Below are 14,953 nucleotides of genomic sequence, written 5' to 3'. Positions count from 1 at the left end.
ATAAGATACAAAGCATCACCTGTAATTCATAAAAAAAATACTTCGCCTGGGGTATCATCTTTTAAAACCCCTGTATTTGAGCAGGTTGGCCTCAAACTACCCTTCCTACTTGTGTCCGCTCCATATCTTAATATGATTTTACGTAAAAGATGCAGCTCCTCTGTAATTATACAGAACACCTGTGCACCTGTAAATAGGAATGAAATCAAAATGGGACCATTTAACTTTTCAATTTAACGGCTATTTTTTATTTTTCCTCCCTCTTCTGAATGATTGATTGTGTTCACTGGCCTGTGTCATTGCTGCATGTTCCCCATCTAGCTTAGGAGAACACGCATGCTTCCTCCTTCTTAGCCAGCCCTGCCAGTTATCGCTTCTCTTCTCTCTGCAGTCCACCAGCTGAGCTGTGCAGTCATTGCACTGCAGGATAGCTTTTGTGCTCTCAAGGGTTCCATATTACAGTAGGTCATGTGACACACCACGCCCAAAAACCCAGCATATTAACAAGCCCAGAGAAATGAGAATTCAAATACTGAGGGCCTCTCATCTGTTGAAATACCCTGCCATTCACTCAGAGACGGTCCACCTCCATGTTCTCTTCCAGGAGATGCTGGTGGAGACAGGATGTCATTCTGCAGCTCCCGATGGACGCAGTTTCTCCTGGGCCCGTAGGTGTGTTTAAAAATAGGACGTTTCCCCTGACTTTTACATTTTAATGAGCCCAGAGATGGTTCAGAGCAGTAAGCCAAATACATCTTGGGTTGCCCTATAAAAGAAGGATCACATACTTGGTGCTTGCACACATATCTGAAAATAACTGGTCTCTTGTTCAAACGTTTACTGACATAGTTAAGAATCATTAAATCTATCACCATGCTGTAATTATACATACGTGTAATGATAACTTTCAGATGAACTAAATAGCAAAAACCCGGAAATGAGCACATCCACCAAAAATTGGCATGAGCGTGTACAGCTGTATGACAGTCTCCACTTGGAAACAGCCATTGGACATGATCATACGAATGAAGAACCACTTAAACCCATGCAAAGAGCACTGTACCTGCTCTCCAGACCTGGGTCAGATACAAATACGTATTTGTATATGTATTTATAAATGTAGTTAAATACATATTTGAAGTATTCGGAAATACATTTACGCATTAAATACTTTGTATTTCATTTATTTAAAATATTTTCATTTGAGAAAGTATTTGGAAAACCAGTTTTTCAAATAGTATTTAGTGCCGTTTAAAAATACATTAAAATACAAATACAATTTAAAAATATTTTGAAATATTTCTGTGATAGACAACAGAAATGACTGAGCCAGCAACTATTTAGGCTTCATACTGAAGGGGGTATCCCAGAGCTCTTCGTATAATCTTTGTGAGTGGCTCTCGATGTGATGTCAGTGAGTTATAATACTGAGGGAATTCCAGGGGAACTACTAGGGGCTAGGGGTTGAACTTGGATTATGGGCAAGGGCAGCCTACGCTGGCAATTTTAAACAACCCATGCACTGCCAGTACCAGCAGCCTGAATGACCGTACATGCCTTTGCATGGGGGTGATGGCAAACTCGTGATATGCTACTTGGCATCTTATTTGTACCCATGCGATCTTTTTAAAGCCTTTTACTGTATTTCCTCTTTTTTCTGTTGTCAGAGTATTCAACAGCCATTTGTGCAGTTCCATCTTTCACATTTTGTAAGGTTAGACACTGATAAAATAGAATTCAGCCATGCATGTTCACTACAATTTAACAATGGAAATCGGTACAATTGGACTGGGGCCATCAGCAATCACTTGACACATTCTCATCAAAATATTAAAAAGACTTTAAAGGTAATTAAAATACTTTAAATATGTATTTGACCCTGGTCTGCTGCTCTCACCTGTTAGCCAATCAGCGGCACATCCTGCACAGAGAAGCCTACTCCTGATGGGATGAGTGTGATTGTGGGTGTTCCATTGAAAAGTACCAGGCAAAATCAGCAAATAACATAACTGAGGCTTGAACCTGAGCCTGTTCTTATGGTGACTGTCTTCCTAGACAGTGACTCAGAAGCAAAAAAAGAGATTATGTACCGGGAAAGTATGATACATAGGTCCCACATTGTTTCTTTGTTCTTTCAGTCATCCAGATAGCTAACATGCTGACATTTCAAGTCAATCCACATACCACAAGGATCAGTACACATGCAAAAAGTACCATCAATGCAGTTCTAACCTTCATTCCATATTATGCATCTGCAAAGCTGTAAGGGGTGCTGGATGTAATTAGGTTGGGAGTGTGTAGTTGCTTCCCCACAAATGGTGTGCTGTTAATGGATGGATGGATGATGATGATGACGATTATTATTATAATTATCTGCTATAATATTCTAACCCTAAAACTCTTTGTTGATGATTTGAAAGAGGCAGTTATCAGTTGATGTCTTTTATACAGTACAGCATGTAATGTTGAATTGTGAAGACAGAAGCCAAGCATATAGTTAGCTGGTTTATTTATACAACTGGTTGGTTATAGTGATATATCTGAGCACACACTTAATGTACTACAATAACTGGCACAGCTTTAAAAATGAGCTCAATCTATATATGTGGTAACATATAAATACAATATTTGTCCATAAATCCAGGGCTAGATATTTGCCATATTTACTTGTGGACTAAGTTGCTATAGCCTATACGGACTCAAACACACTCTATTTATCTATTTATGGTTTAACCCATTTGCCTGTAGCGTGACAGTTAATACAATAAATGCTTTTTTATTTCCAGAAAATTACGCACATCACCTGAACAAAATGTCTGGCACATGAATTTTCAATAATCATTTTATATGTGCAATAAAAATAAGAAAAGCCCCAGCCTCAAAGCCAAATGAACCTTTGCATTGTTGTGCTGAGCATGTTCCTTGACACTCACATTTTTCATGGACATTTACAAGCATCAGTGTGCAATATTGCTAACAGCAGATAGCACACCGTGACAAAGGCATACAGAGTTTCATTACTATCGTATAAAAGATAATTACACTCAGGTTTCATATGCCAATTGCACCATCTCCAACTGTTTTAATCCTTCAACTTTTCAAATTTCAAGGCTTCAAACCAAAAATACAGAAGCCTTGGCCAAGACATGTAAATTTATCACAGAAGGGGCATTTCATGGCATTAAAAAGCATGATATGTACAGACATACAGCTACATGCATTCAACACTGCAGTAAGGCAGTAAACGAAATGAGCAAGCTTTAACTCAGGAAGAGCCAACAGTTCAAAGACTGCAGTCCACGTAATGCAGAGACATCTCTCTCCCTATCGCTCTCTCTCATGCATTTTGGTAATATTTTTGCTTTATATTTTAGATTTTTTTTCCCCTTCATGTTTGATGTTGTGATAAAGGGCAGTAAAGGGCCTTATAATGTCAGTCTCACTTCCTCTCTCTGTCTCTCTCTCTCACTCTCTTTCTCCATCTCCTCCCCCAACAGTCCATATTAGTTTTCAGTTCAAAGGGGAACAAAAAAAGTACCATTTTGTGATTCTCCAAGGTCCCCGCTTTGAGTGGGCAACATCACAGGGACGGAGATTCACAAGAGCCCACGAAACAGTCTCCTGCGTGCATTACAACAGTCCATTTTCCCCATCGTGTGTTTTTCCATCTAAATCACTATGCCTCTGGCTGAAACAGTTAATGGATAACAGTCAACATATACATAGGCTACTCTCACTACAACAATCATGTTTCCACCCTCAGTAATGCTATGAACGTCCCATCCATTGTTTAAAAGGAGTACAGTTGGCTTATTTCTTTAAAAACAAACAGGAATGAACGTGGGGTCGTAGACAACCAGTCATGATCTGGTTCCATTTACCGTACTTTGTGACTGTTAAGAAAAATTACAATGCACTGACATGTAATACACTGTTAAAATGACATGCACTCACTTATAGCATCTCTTCTTCAATAGATAAATAAATACAATAATAAAATAAAATGAAATCCTTTGATAAATTTGACACTGAAATCTTACCCTGTGAATCACAGACAACCACTATAATCCTGTTTGCCAGGATGGTTAATTAACGTTAGCGGTTCAGTTACAGTATTTATAACGGCCAAGAGATTACAGATGCATACTTCAGAAGTAAACAGCTTCATAAAATCAACACGCATTGCTCCATCTCTCAAGAACCCATGACGCTAGTCCTGTAGTATTTCAAAGCAATATACAAAAGATACAAAAAATAACAATACACTGAAAGCAGTCTTTGTGTTCATCATCGTCCTCAAATAACAAAAAAATATATATTTAATTTGTAAAGTGAATGAGTGTGCAAAAACAACACACTCATAAGCTATATGCAGAGACTGGCTTGTTGGACTTGAGACCAGCGGAAGGAAAGGAAAGGCGGGAGAAAGCAGGGTCCAGTCCTTCCGTGCTACATTCGTGACCAAGGCATGCGCGCTAACCCTCCTGGCCAAAGTCTTCCATGAACTCCTTCAGCTTCTCCAGGTCCAGCTCGTCCACCGTCGGCTTGGTGTTGGACAGAGACTTCAGCACGTGCGACTGCGTGCAATCGGGGAAGAAATGGACTAGACGTCAAATTCCAAATTTAGACATCGTTCAAAATTATTCAGAGCTCAATAAAGATATTAGATTGTAGTACAGCATGGGAACAGGGAAAAAGAATATTAATCATGGTTATTATTTGTTTTTCCCCCTTTTACCTCATTTTCCCTTTCGCTGTCTTGTGTGCCTTTTTAAACCACATGTCCGGTTAAGTCAGGTCATCATTATAAATCAGCTTGTTCTTAACTTACCAATGTGCTTCTGTAAAGTTAGATAATAAAAAAATGAATTGGACTGATTTTTAGATAAAGTTCTGTGGACTGTGCAGAACCAGCAGAACCATAGGCGAAAGGGCACATTTCCCCTCCTCACCATGCTGACGACTGGCTCCTGTAACTTGGAGTCCTGGATGTCCTTCCAGGTCATCTCTACAGCGATGGGATCCTCTGGGGAACATGGGGCCCACAGGTCATCCATCACCTGACCAAGGTCGTTCCACACTGCCCCTCGAACCTGTGAAGGCAGACACGTTCAGTAATGGCAGGGGGAGATGTACCGTCACGACAACATATGCTGTTGTGATTGTATCATTATTTTATACTTACTTATTTTCACTTCTTATCCAGAGAAAAGTACAAGGCAAACATGGCATGTGGTGTTTAAACACACATCACAACAGCAACGTATTGGCTACTGATGTGCACAAATGGCCTAACCATCCATGAATGTCATACAACGGTAGTCCTTACAGTAAAAGATGCCCAACGATGATCCACAAGAAGCGACTAAAGACTGATGGCCGGTTCTAAACTGGACAGCTCAGAACCAGGCCCCACGACTCCTCACCAGCACAATCGCCGAGGAAACGCACCCGTTTGAAGTGCGTGGCATACTGAACCATCCGGACGGGCTGCATCAGGGCATCCCTCGCGATGATGCTGATGTCGGCCCCCGAGTAGCCCTCCGTCTTCTGGCCCAGGGTCACAAAGTCGGACTCAGTCAAGCTGTTTGGGCTGGAGCCCAGGTGCTGCTTGAACATAAAGATGCGGGCCTGCTCTTCAGGGAGGGGGACGTAGATACGCTTCTCAAACCTGATCACAAAGAAAAGGGAGGGGTCAGTTGTAACGGTCACTGATTGGCACTGAAGTCTCCTCCCTTCTTTGACCATCCCCTTCTGATTCACCTCTAAATTACCAGACGTGTCTTATCTGTATTAGTGACTTCCATCCTACTGTACTGTAGGAACCCAGAGACTTTATAAGGAAATACAATGCAGGGAGATGTTTGAAAATACTGAATAATTATATATCAGCACTGAAGATGGTCATATGCGACTGAAAGGTCTATCTTACTATCCTACTAATAATTTTTATCACTTTTTATCACTGTAGCACAATGTCTGCATAATAAATATGTATGTATTTTTCTAAACATCTCGGCATTTGTGTCTTTTTTTGGGGACGTGTGTGAGTCCCTTTTCCCCTATGCTGTATTTGGAGTTTTTTGGTTTACTTGATAATTACATTTGAGGACTTGTCTACAAGGCACACTTTCAAAAAGTTTTTTTCCTCAATTATATATCAGCCCTGCAATGTTCCCTGCGGACAAATACTTATTGACCTCTTACAAATACTATCAAAATCATTCCCAAGTTATCCAATCAGAGTTACTAAATGATAACAATAAAGAAAGCCTTAGGTGTCTTTAATATCAGATAGGTGCTTTGGGATCAAAGCAAATTACGACGCAACAACCGAACGATCCAAAAACAGATTTGGTTTTGTTACCGGGTTTTCAGTACTGTTTGTGCTAGACATTGACTCAACTCCGCGCCCTCAATTCACTGACAGACTACATGGAAGAGCTCGGCAAAGACTTCAATCATGAATTATTCTCAAAGCTGTAAGTGGGTGTAACCAGAGGGGGTCATTCCAAATTCCTTTTGACTTTAGTTACTCATGGCATGGCACACATTGAGCAAATCGCTCTTTTCCGGGGAAAGTTTGTGTTTAATTGAGCAGTTACAGAAAACGATTAAAGAGCGAAATCCTTTTAATTCTTCTGGAAAATTCCATCGGAAGACACCACCTTCTCCTGATGGCAGGGTCCAGGGTCCAGGGGATGCTGGTGGCTCCCAGCACAAGGATTCCTTCATTATCATTCCCGACACCTGAGGAGAGGCAACGGGAATATTTGAGAGGCGTGTAACTCACAAAAGTTTTTTTTGGGCTTTTATTCATGCTTTGAGAAGCAGTGAGATGCAGTTATAAGGTTCTGACTTAACACAGATGACATTATACACTGAACATTTATATTTAAGTTCATCGTTGATATAGACCTGCCTTCTCCCACAAATAATGCACTGCTTCAATGAGCTCTTTCACTACCACCCCCCCCCCCCCCCACAGCCCCTGAGAGCTGAGGGACCAGCAACAGGGTCATGTGACTGCACCGTGGCAACCCAACCCAGCTCTCACCCTGCATCTGAGCCAGGAACTCTGTCTTGGCCTGCTGGGATGCCTCGCTCTCGTTCTCGCTCCTGGAGCAGCACAGTGAGTCAATATCATCGATGAAGATGATGGAAGGCTTGCGCTTCCGAGCTAGGCTGAAGAGGTTCTTCACCAGCCTGAAGAGAAGGGGAGAGAGGGGGGAAAGGGTAGATTGTGGGAAAGAGAGACAGAAGAAGGGAGGGGGAGAGAGATGGTGAGGGTTGGGAGGGAAAGATGGAGAAATGAAGGATGGGAGAAGGAAAGAGATAAAGAGATGGAAATAGCTAAGAATGTATTTACAAATTTATGCAGTGGCCTTCCCAAACAACAGTAAAATCATCAAAATTTACACAACACTCACATTCTACACAGCAAAGGGTACAGGGCTGAATGATTCATCCAAAAAGCATCAGCCATAATCAAGCTGCACAGTGTGTTCTTACACAAGCCCACAATGGAACACCAATGACCACTGAACCTGCCACCCTCTCTTCCCTCCCCCGTGCTGCATACTCACATCCTGTTATCCCCCAGCCACTTGGACACCAGGTCGGACGAGGAGACAGAGAAGGTGGAGCCGTAGGCCTCTGTGGCCACGGCTTTGGCGAGGTAGGTCTTCCCGGTGCCAGGAGCCCCGAAAAGCAAGACGCCCATCCACGGGGTCCTCTTCCCTGAGAATCGCAGGGGAAACACAGTCAAATGCATACAGGCCACAGGAGGGCAGCAAAATCTTTAGGATACACTTGCAGCCTGCCACTGCAGCTGGTGCCCAGACAACTGTCAGATCAAGGCACGGCTGAGCTGATTAAATAATTAAAAGCACAAGTTGTCAGAAAATCCTCAAACGGAATGGCCCTTGTTGTCCACCCCTGGTCTAGTCAAAGAAAATGCAAATATAGAGATAGCGATAAGACGTATTATGTAATAATTCAATGAATTTCCATCCAAGTGCATCAAACAACGCTTACAGTGAGGGTAGCTTAGGTGACAGGACGTCTAAAAAAATACTAATCGTGGACAGGGGAAGACTGAACTGTGTTCAATGCTTTGGGATTAAGGCACTGTTCCAGTGTGTGGATGGGCCGCACAGCATGGTATTGAATCCAGACTGTGCCAGTGCTGACTGGGTAGTAGCTCCACAGGGAGATGCACAGTTGGCTCTAGTCTCGCCCAGGGATGGGAGGCTTTCAGACAGCCAGGATTACAGCATGTAACCACTCTCTAGCAAACCAAGCTGGTTAATCAGTCACCCAGTCATGTGACTGATTGACCAGAAGTGTCTTCCTCAAACCCATGTCTGTGCAAGTCTGACGTGTAAACGTCAGTGTGACAAGAAACGGGGGTTGACATCACTGACATCACGGTTTAGAGCAGTGGTTCCCAACCTGATTCCTGGAGATCTATTATCCTCTAGGTTTTCATTTCAACCCTAATTTGGCACACCTGATTCTACTAATTAGCAGCTATCTAGCTGTTGAATGAGGTGAGCTTTGTTAGGGTTGGAGTGTTAACCCACAGGACGGTAGATCTCCAGGAACAGGGTTGAGAACCAGTGGTTTAGAGGACAGGATGTGGTTTTATGCTCTCCCTTGAATCATCAATGGCAGTTGCAGCAGTGAGCATTGATAAATATAATTGGTTACTCCCAATTGGGAGCACAAGAGGGAAAGCATTTAAATTTAGAGAAAGGAATGCCAGAGAACCATCTGCTTTTGACATGTTTGGTTCAGGCCCAGCCCTCAGAGCCAACGTGCTGTCTCTCTTGGGGGCAGTACCTGTGATGAGGTGAGGAAATTTGATTGGATGAATGACTGCTTCTCTCAGCGCCTCCTTCGCTCCCTCCAGCCCGGCCACGTCGCTCCACTTGACGTTCTCCATGACGATAGATCCTGCAAAAAACGAACAAATGCATGCTCATATTAATCCCCCACTGCCTTCTCTTTTACTGCAAACACAGATATTAGGATGTACGCGTAACCATCATCTGCAAACTCCAACTGTGACACCCCCTATCCACCTGCTCCATATAACTGCAACACAGCCTGTTGTGAATAAAATTGACTGCAAAATTATATTTAGCAGATACATTCTTTTTACATATAATGCACGGATACAGCCGAATATTTATAGAAGCAATTGAGGTACCCAGCTCGAAGATTCAACAGCAGTCACCATACCTGGGAATCGAACATTCAACCTTGGAGTTCCAGCTCACTCCTCTAACCATAGAGCCTGGCCTTTTTTAGTCTTTTTTGTATTTTTTTGTGGTGAGTCTTTTTTGTGGTAGGAGTGTGGTTACCACAATTTCTAAAACTAAGCAGAAGTCCAGTTCTGTATTTGTATCATCGGAAGGTCTGTCTCAGAAATTGGAGCGGAAAATTGAAAAATGATGCATCCTCTGAATTCAAGGTGTGGAAAAGGATATACCGATGCCAGAGGATGTCCTGCTCTAGAGCACATCCCTCCCGAAAGATTCATAAATTGTAATAGAACACTGGAAAGCCCCATTACAAACTCTAATCTCTTACCATAAGGAGACAGAGAGGCCAGAAGGAATATGGGAACACACACAGTTGACCATCTGGTTACGATAAGAGTCTGCGCTGTTACTAAAAGGACTCACCCTGCAGCAGACTCTGGAAAAACTTAGAGTCATCACTTTCATCACCATCATTCCTGTAAAGAATAATGCATATGAATGAATGAAAGAATTAATGAATATATAAGGGTAAAAAAAGAGCAGAGGTGAATCAGAGGTTATTGAAAAGGCCAAACGTGAGCAGAGATGTATTGTCATGGGATTATTTAACCAGTGAATTTGCTCATTAAGCTTATGGAATTTCCTGAGTGCCTGAGATGTTCAGGCTCAACCAATACAACAAGAAATTTAAAATGCACAAACAATGGTAAGTAGATATTGTAGGACACACTGATGAAGAAAATGAAATGCTTGCTTCAGGCTAAAAATCTGAGCATCATCTCACAACAGAGGTTCAAAGGCATTTACAAATATGGTTAACTTCTCTTTACAATTTAATTCCATTCCGGTAACATTGCATATATGGTTACAGGTAAAGTTTAACTTCATATTGACAAATTATACTGCGGTGGAGCCAAGAACTGTACACAAGGCATTTTACAGGCTAATATTCCATTTTTCCTCACTCTCTGTCATCTGACTGGTTCTCCACAGGCTTAGTGGGTGAAGCCTTTTCTTTCTGCTTCCGGTACTCCTTCAGCTTCTCCATCCTGTCCAGGCACTCAGCGTACTTCACGCTGACACTCTGTTCCGCTAGGTCTTCCTGAGCTTCAAAAAAAAAAAAATGTACAAAATGCATCACTAATCACAGTGCACACACAAGTCTATTGTACAGCAAACATGAAATAACAAATGTACATTAAATGATCTGTCATGCAGAAATCAAATCGCCAGTCATATAAAATGTGTGATGGGTAAGGAGTTGGTCAGGTTCGATTCGCCGCTAGGACACTACCGTTGCACCCTTGAGCAAGGTACTTAACCTGCATTGCTTCAGTATATATCCAGCTGTATAACTGGATACAATGTAAATGTCAAAAAAAAAAAAAAAAAACGTCATATAAGTCACTCTAGATAAGAACGTCTGCTAAATGCCTGTAACGTAATGCAATTATCAGTATTGGTTGCTATTGTATCAAGTAATACTGTACCAGTTGGCTCAAAGGCTCATTTTCATAAGTAGTCACTGGATATGGATGAAAATACTACATAATCCACATGGCTCCTGTCAAACAATACACAGCTCCCTTAAAATAACACCCAATGCAAGAAAATTACACTGACTCAGTGCCTGTGATTTATAAGACAAACCAGGAAGGACCTGGGCAATAAAGCTTTTTCATTTCAAACCATCCACCTAAAAGCTGTGGGGAACATGTTGTTGGTTAGCCAGTCGATTTCATGACAACCCGTCACCTGTCAGAAACACACATATTTCAAATGTGTCAGACAGCGCATGACACCTGCTAGGGGGCAGGGGGAACCATTGATGTTGAGAAGTGAAATCAACCAGACAGAAGTAGGCTTAGCCACAAATGCTTTGGAGTTCCTGCTTGTTGCTTCAAGAGTAGGAGTAGCAATGAAGGGAACAAGGGATGCGCATCAGTAAAAGCCGGCAGTAAGACTGAGACTCAGGTAAGGTTTCTGGGGCAGTTCCCCTGAGCTAAGTTACCAGTTTGCAGAACGTACCCAATACCTACACGATGCAGTTCAGAAATCTTAAGCGTTATTACAGTCCCAGAACTGATTATAATGACCACAGGCTCACAGTCATTCCAAACATTTTATAAAAACTCATATAAAAACACACGCAATTCCTAATATTCATATAGCCACATGATAAACCCCAAGGCACGAGTTCTTCACTTTCTGTTTCTCCTTCATAATTGTTTCTACCAAATACATGCTCCAGGCCACCAATACCTAATTCCACAGTACAGCTACTTCACACAATAACAACAGTCATTCCTATTTACATCAACCAAGAACAACATTTGTTCATATTATCCAATTACACAACAAAAACACTTATCTAAAATGTATTTATTATAATTTGCATGTAGCCCTAATATTTTATCTGGCCCATATAACAAGATTGACTACAATACAGGCCATAAAATTGCTAATTAAATTTGCACCGAAAAGAGCAGGTGTGATCAGCTATAATGTTCCGTTACCTACCTACTAGTTGCACAGCATTTCATCAAAACACTTTCTATCCTTACATTCTAAAATAAACTACTGATGTCTACATAGCTAGCCATTGCCTCATGCCATTAGTAACCTTTGTCAGATGGCTACCAAATATCATGGTTAAGATAAAAAGATGTTAGCTGCTTACGTACTGCTAGCCATTTCCTTTCTCTGTTCACATAATTGACACGATATAGGCGAGCACTGCTAGGTAATATGGCTTGTTTATGTACAAAAACCGCTTAGGAAACATATTGGAGATTTTAATATACAGACAGATTTTAGGAATGATATTTTTACTGGTGGGTTAATGGGTATGTTTTGTATTAATGACTTTTTGTTGAGTGACAGAATACAGTAAAATATGACTAAATAGGGCTCAAAGTTTCATAATGCGAGACAGCATACTGATTCATGACAGAGTTACATTAGAGTGACTTATCTATTCTGTGCTGTCATTGCCTCTAAAGGAGGAAGTCTCAAAACTGTACATGCAGGATTTGGCTGGACAATAGCTTGCTATTCAAAGCCAGTTAGCCATTTCAAGTTTCAGGTATTCAGGGGTGGACCCCTCCCTAGCGAATGAGGCGTTTGGAATAGCAGAGAAACAGCTGTTGCGTCTATCTAGAGAAGTGCAGGAATCTGAGAAGCCTGCAATGGGCCTATTCAACTGGCAGCCAAACCAAATGTAGCCCACCTAGATGTGATCTTGGAGTATTTTTAATCATTCAAAAGAAATGAATTGCAGATGAATTCTGCAGTATTCAGATGAATAAGAAATTGTAACTATTACCAGATCTGTATCTGCATGATGTCCGCACATATCTCACATCAGAATAATAAGTAATAGTCAAGTATGTTTTAAGAAGACATTTTATATATCTAAATATACTGTATCTACATGTGTACAATGTGTCTTATTCATCTTTGTATATTGCTATGTGAACAGTATGTGGAAAATGTTTGGAATGTATGGATGAACCATTTTAAAAAGGATATGGCCCCAGTTAGAGCCACGAGTAGTTGAAAAACCCGGGCTCACACTTCACCACATGAAGAAAGTGCTGCGCGGCATGCTGGTACAGGCGAACAGCCTCCTCATAGTTCTGTGCTTTGTCCTCCTCGGCCGCTTGGCTTGCCAGATTTACAGCTGTCTGTAAGGCAACGTGACAGGTTCATCCTGGAGGGAGAGCAAAGCACCTTCACAATACAATAACCCGGTTGCTTTTGTGTGATATGAACCTAATGGTGAGTGTTTCCAGCTCAGCTGCTGATTATTCTTGTTGGTAGAGCTCAAATAAACAGCTGACCGTTACCTTAGCTTTGTTTATTCATTTATTTATAATTTTTCTTTTTTACTTTTTTAAAACTTTATTTATAATGTACCTTTTACACATGAAAATGCAACTCAAAGTGCTGAACAACATTGCACCAAAGAAAACAATAGTAAAATACAATGTTAAAAATAGAAAAACAAATAGAATATAACAATAAAAATATATTGAAAAATAAAATAAAGCAATACACAAAATATATAAAATGTAATAACAGGACATGAGAGAAAACTTTCAATTAAAAGCCGGAGTAAACAAGGATGGAGGATTTAAGCTGCTTTTCAAAAATGCCAACTGAGCCTGCCTCTCTAATATTTTTAAAATACTGTTCCATAGTACTGGTGCATATAAACAAGTCAGTTTCTCCACTCCTTGCACATTGCTACCTTAAGAAGCCTAGCAGATCTCTGAGGAGTTCAAGTTGGGACATACAAGGATAGGAGATCAGAAATGTAGGTAGTGATGGATTCTGAAAATAATGATGCCATATGGTATCAGGCAACACTAAGGGCATAGGTTGTTTAGGGAACAAAGAGATAGGCCTTTGCAGATAGGATGGACAATGCGTACCCAGTCAAGGCCCCAGAAGGTATTTAAACCAGGCTAGAAGACCAGTGGGGGGTGGGTTGCTGTACCGTGAACTTGTGTTGTGTTTCAGTGATCTTTCCGCTGGCCAGTGTGATTACAATAAACTTTTACTTTCTTCAGTAAAGTGTTTGTTGTCTTGGTGAGCACCTGCATCGTCCTGACTTTGACTCCAAGGGAAGAAGCTGGGTCCTAACAGTAGGTGCTAAGCCATTAATAATAGCCTTTATAAACAAGTAAGGACCTTAGAATCAATTTAAAAAGACACAAGGAGGCAACTTTTTGGATATTTAGTAGTTTCCTCGTTGTTTTCTAAGGCAGACCAGTAAAAAGAGCAGTACTTGATATAACAGTTTGTATGAGCTTTTCTGCATTTTGCTGTGTTAACAAGGTTCTCACTTCAGCTATATTTCTCAAATGAAAGAAAGCAGTCTTGGTCACAGTCCCATGTGACAACTAGACTTTTGACAAAAGCTTCTGGTTAACACGTATAAACAATATTCACAGCCAAGAGAATTTTCACCTTGAATATACCAGAAAAACAGAGACAATACTAACATACTTTAAAGAAATTATGAAGTACCAACAAAATAAAACGCTCATCTTTTCTAATAACAGTAGTTTAATTTAGTTGTGAAGTTACCAATTAATAGACAGTTATGTATCATGTCTGAATTAGTTATTCTGTAACAACTAGCAAGCTAATTAGCTAAGGAACATAATTGTTGACTTGTTACAAACTAAAAGACATTGCTATAACTATGATAATGAACGAAAATGGTCCGGAACTCTAAAATAAAGAAACACAAAATTAATCAATGTAACAAGCTACCACTCCCACCAACATGACTGGCTATTTTAGCGTTAGCTAACATACCAACATACTCATAGCCAGCTATTAACGTCCGAGGATAGTAAGAATTAATGTTAGTAAGAAGTAACTCATGACTAACTACCTAGGCACCTCCCACTCAAGCTGTCACTGAATCTTACCTGAAAATTGTTGTGTGCCAGAACTACCTAAAAGGATGAGACAACAAAAAACACGTGTCGCTGTCGTCACGCCAGAATATTACTGTAAGCTATTATTATTAACTCTAAACTATCTGGTCGTTTGAAATAGTTTTATTAATTGTTTATTTTTATACAGCTAGTTGAGATAATCGTGAGGATAAAAGCCACGGAACTAAATAAAACGACACTCTTCCGCATTGAATGTCACTTTCGCCTATG

At 40.7% G+C, this 14,953-nt stretch overlaps 1 protein-coding gene and 1 long non-coding RNA gene across 8 annotated transcripts; both read right to left on the bottom strand.

Moving 5' to 3' along the window:
- Positions 1 to 219: 219 nt before the first annotated feature.
- On the bottom strand, positions 220 to 1,979 carry LOC135254296 (uncharacterized). The gene is made up of 2 exons (XR_010329822.1): positions 1,898 to 1,979; positions 220 to 766 (listed from the first exon to the last, which is right to left on the bottom strand). It is a non-coding gene; the product is annotated as an uncharacterized LOC135254296 (long non-coding RNA).
- Positions 1,980 to 2,492: 513 nt separating this feature from the next.
- On the bottom strand, positions 2,493 to 14,953 carry LOC135253368 (vacuolar protein sorting-associated protein 4B-like). Of its 7 annotated transcripts, none has more exons than XM_064332550.1 (11): positions 14,714 to 14,953; positions 12,844 to 12,981; positions 10,235 to 10,376; positions 9,693 to 9,745; positions 8,845 to 8,958; positions 7,587 to 7,740; positions 7,058 to 7,206; positions 6,669 to 6,750; positions 5,452 to 5,671; positions 4,953 to 5,093; positions 2,493 to 4,577 (listed from the first exon to the last, which is right to left on the bottom strand). In XM_064332550.1, the coding sequence occupies exons 3-11, from the start codon at positions 10,315 to 10,317 to the stop codon at positions 4,476 to 4,478; spliced, it is 1,098 nt and encodes a 365-aa protein (XP_064188620.1). In that variant the 5' UTR covers positions 10,318 to 10,376; positions 12,844 to 12,981; positions 14,714 to 14,953; the 3' UTR covers positions 2,493 to 4,475. The 7 variants fall into 7 exon arrangements, with proteins under 7 accessions (XP_064188620.1, XP_064188618.1, XP_064188619.1 ...); XM_064332548.1 differs by having other exon boundaries at positions 12,844 to 12,955; XM_064332549.1 differs by having other exon boundaries at positions 10,235 to 10,371; positions 12,844 to 12,955.

Source organism: Anguilla rostrata, chromosome 4 (assembly GCF_018555375.3).
Source record: "Anguilla rostrata isolate EN2019 chromosome 4, ASM1855537v3, whole genome shotgun sequence".
In the NCBI taxonomy this organism is placed as follows: domain Eukaryota; kingdom Metazoa; phylum Chordata; class Actinopteri; order Anguilliformes; family Anguillidae; genus Anguilla; species Anguilla rostrata.
This window is presented reverse-complemented; position numbering and strand designations above follow the sequence as displayed.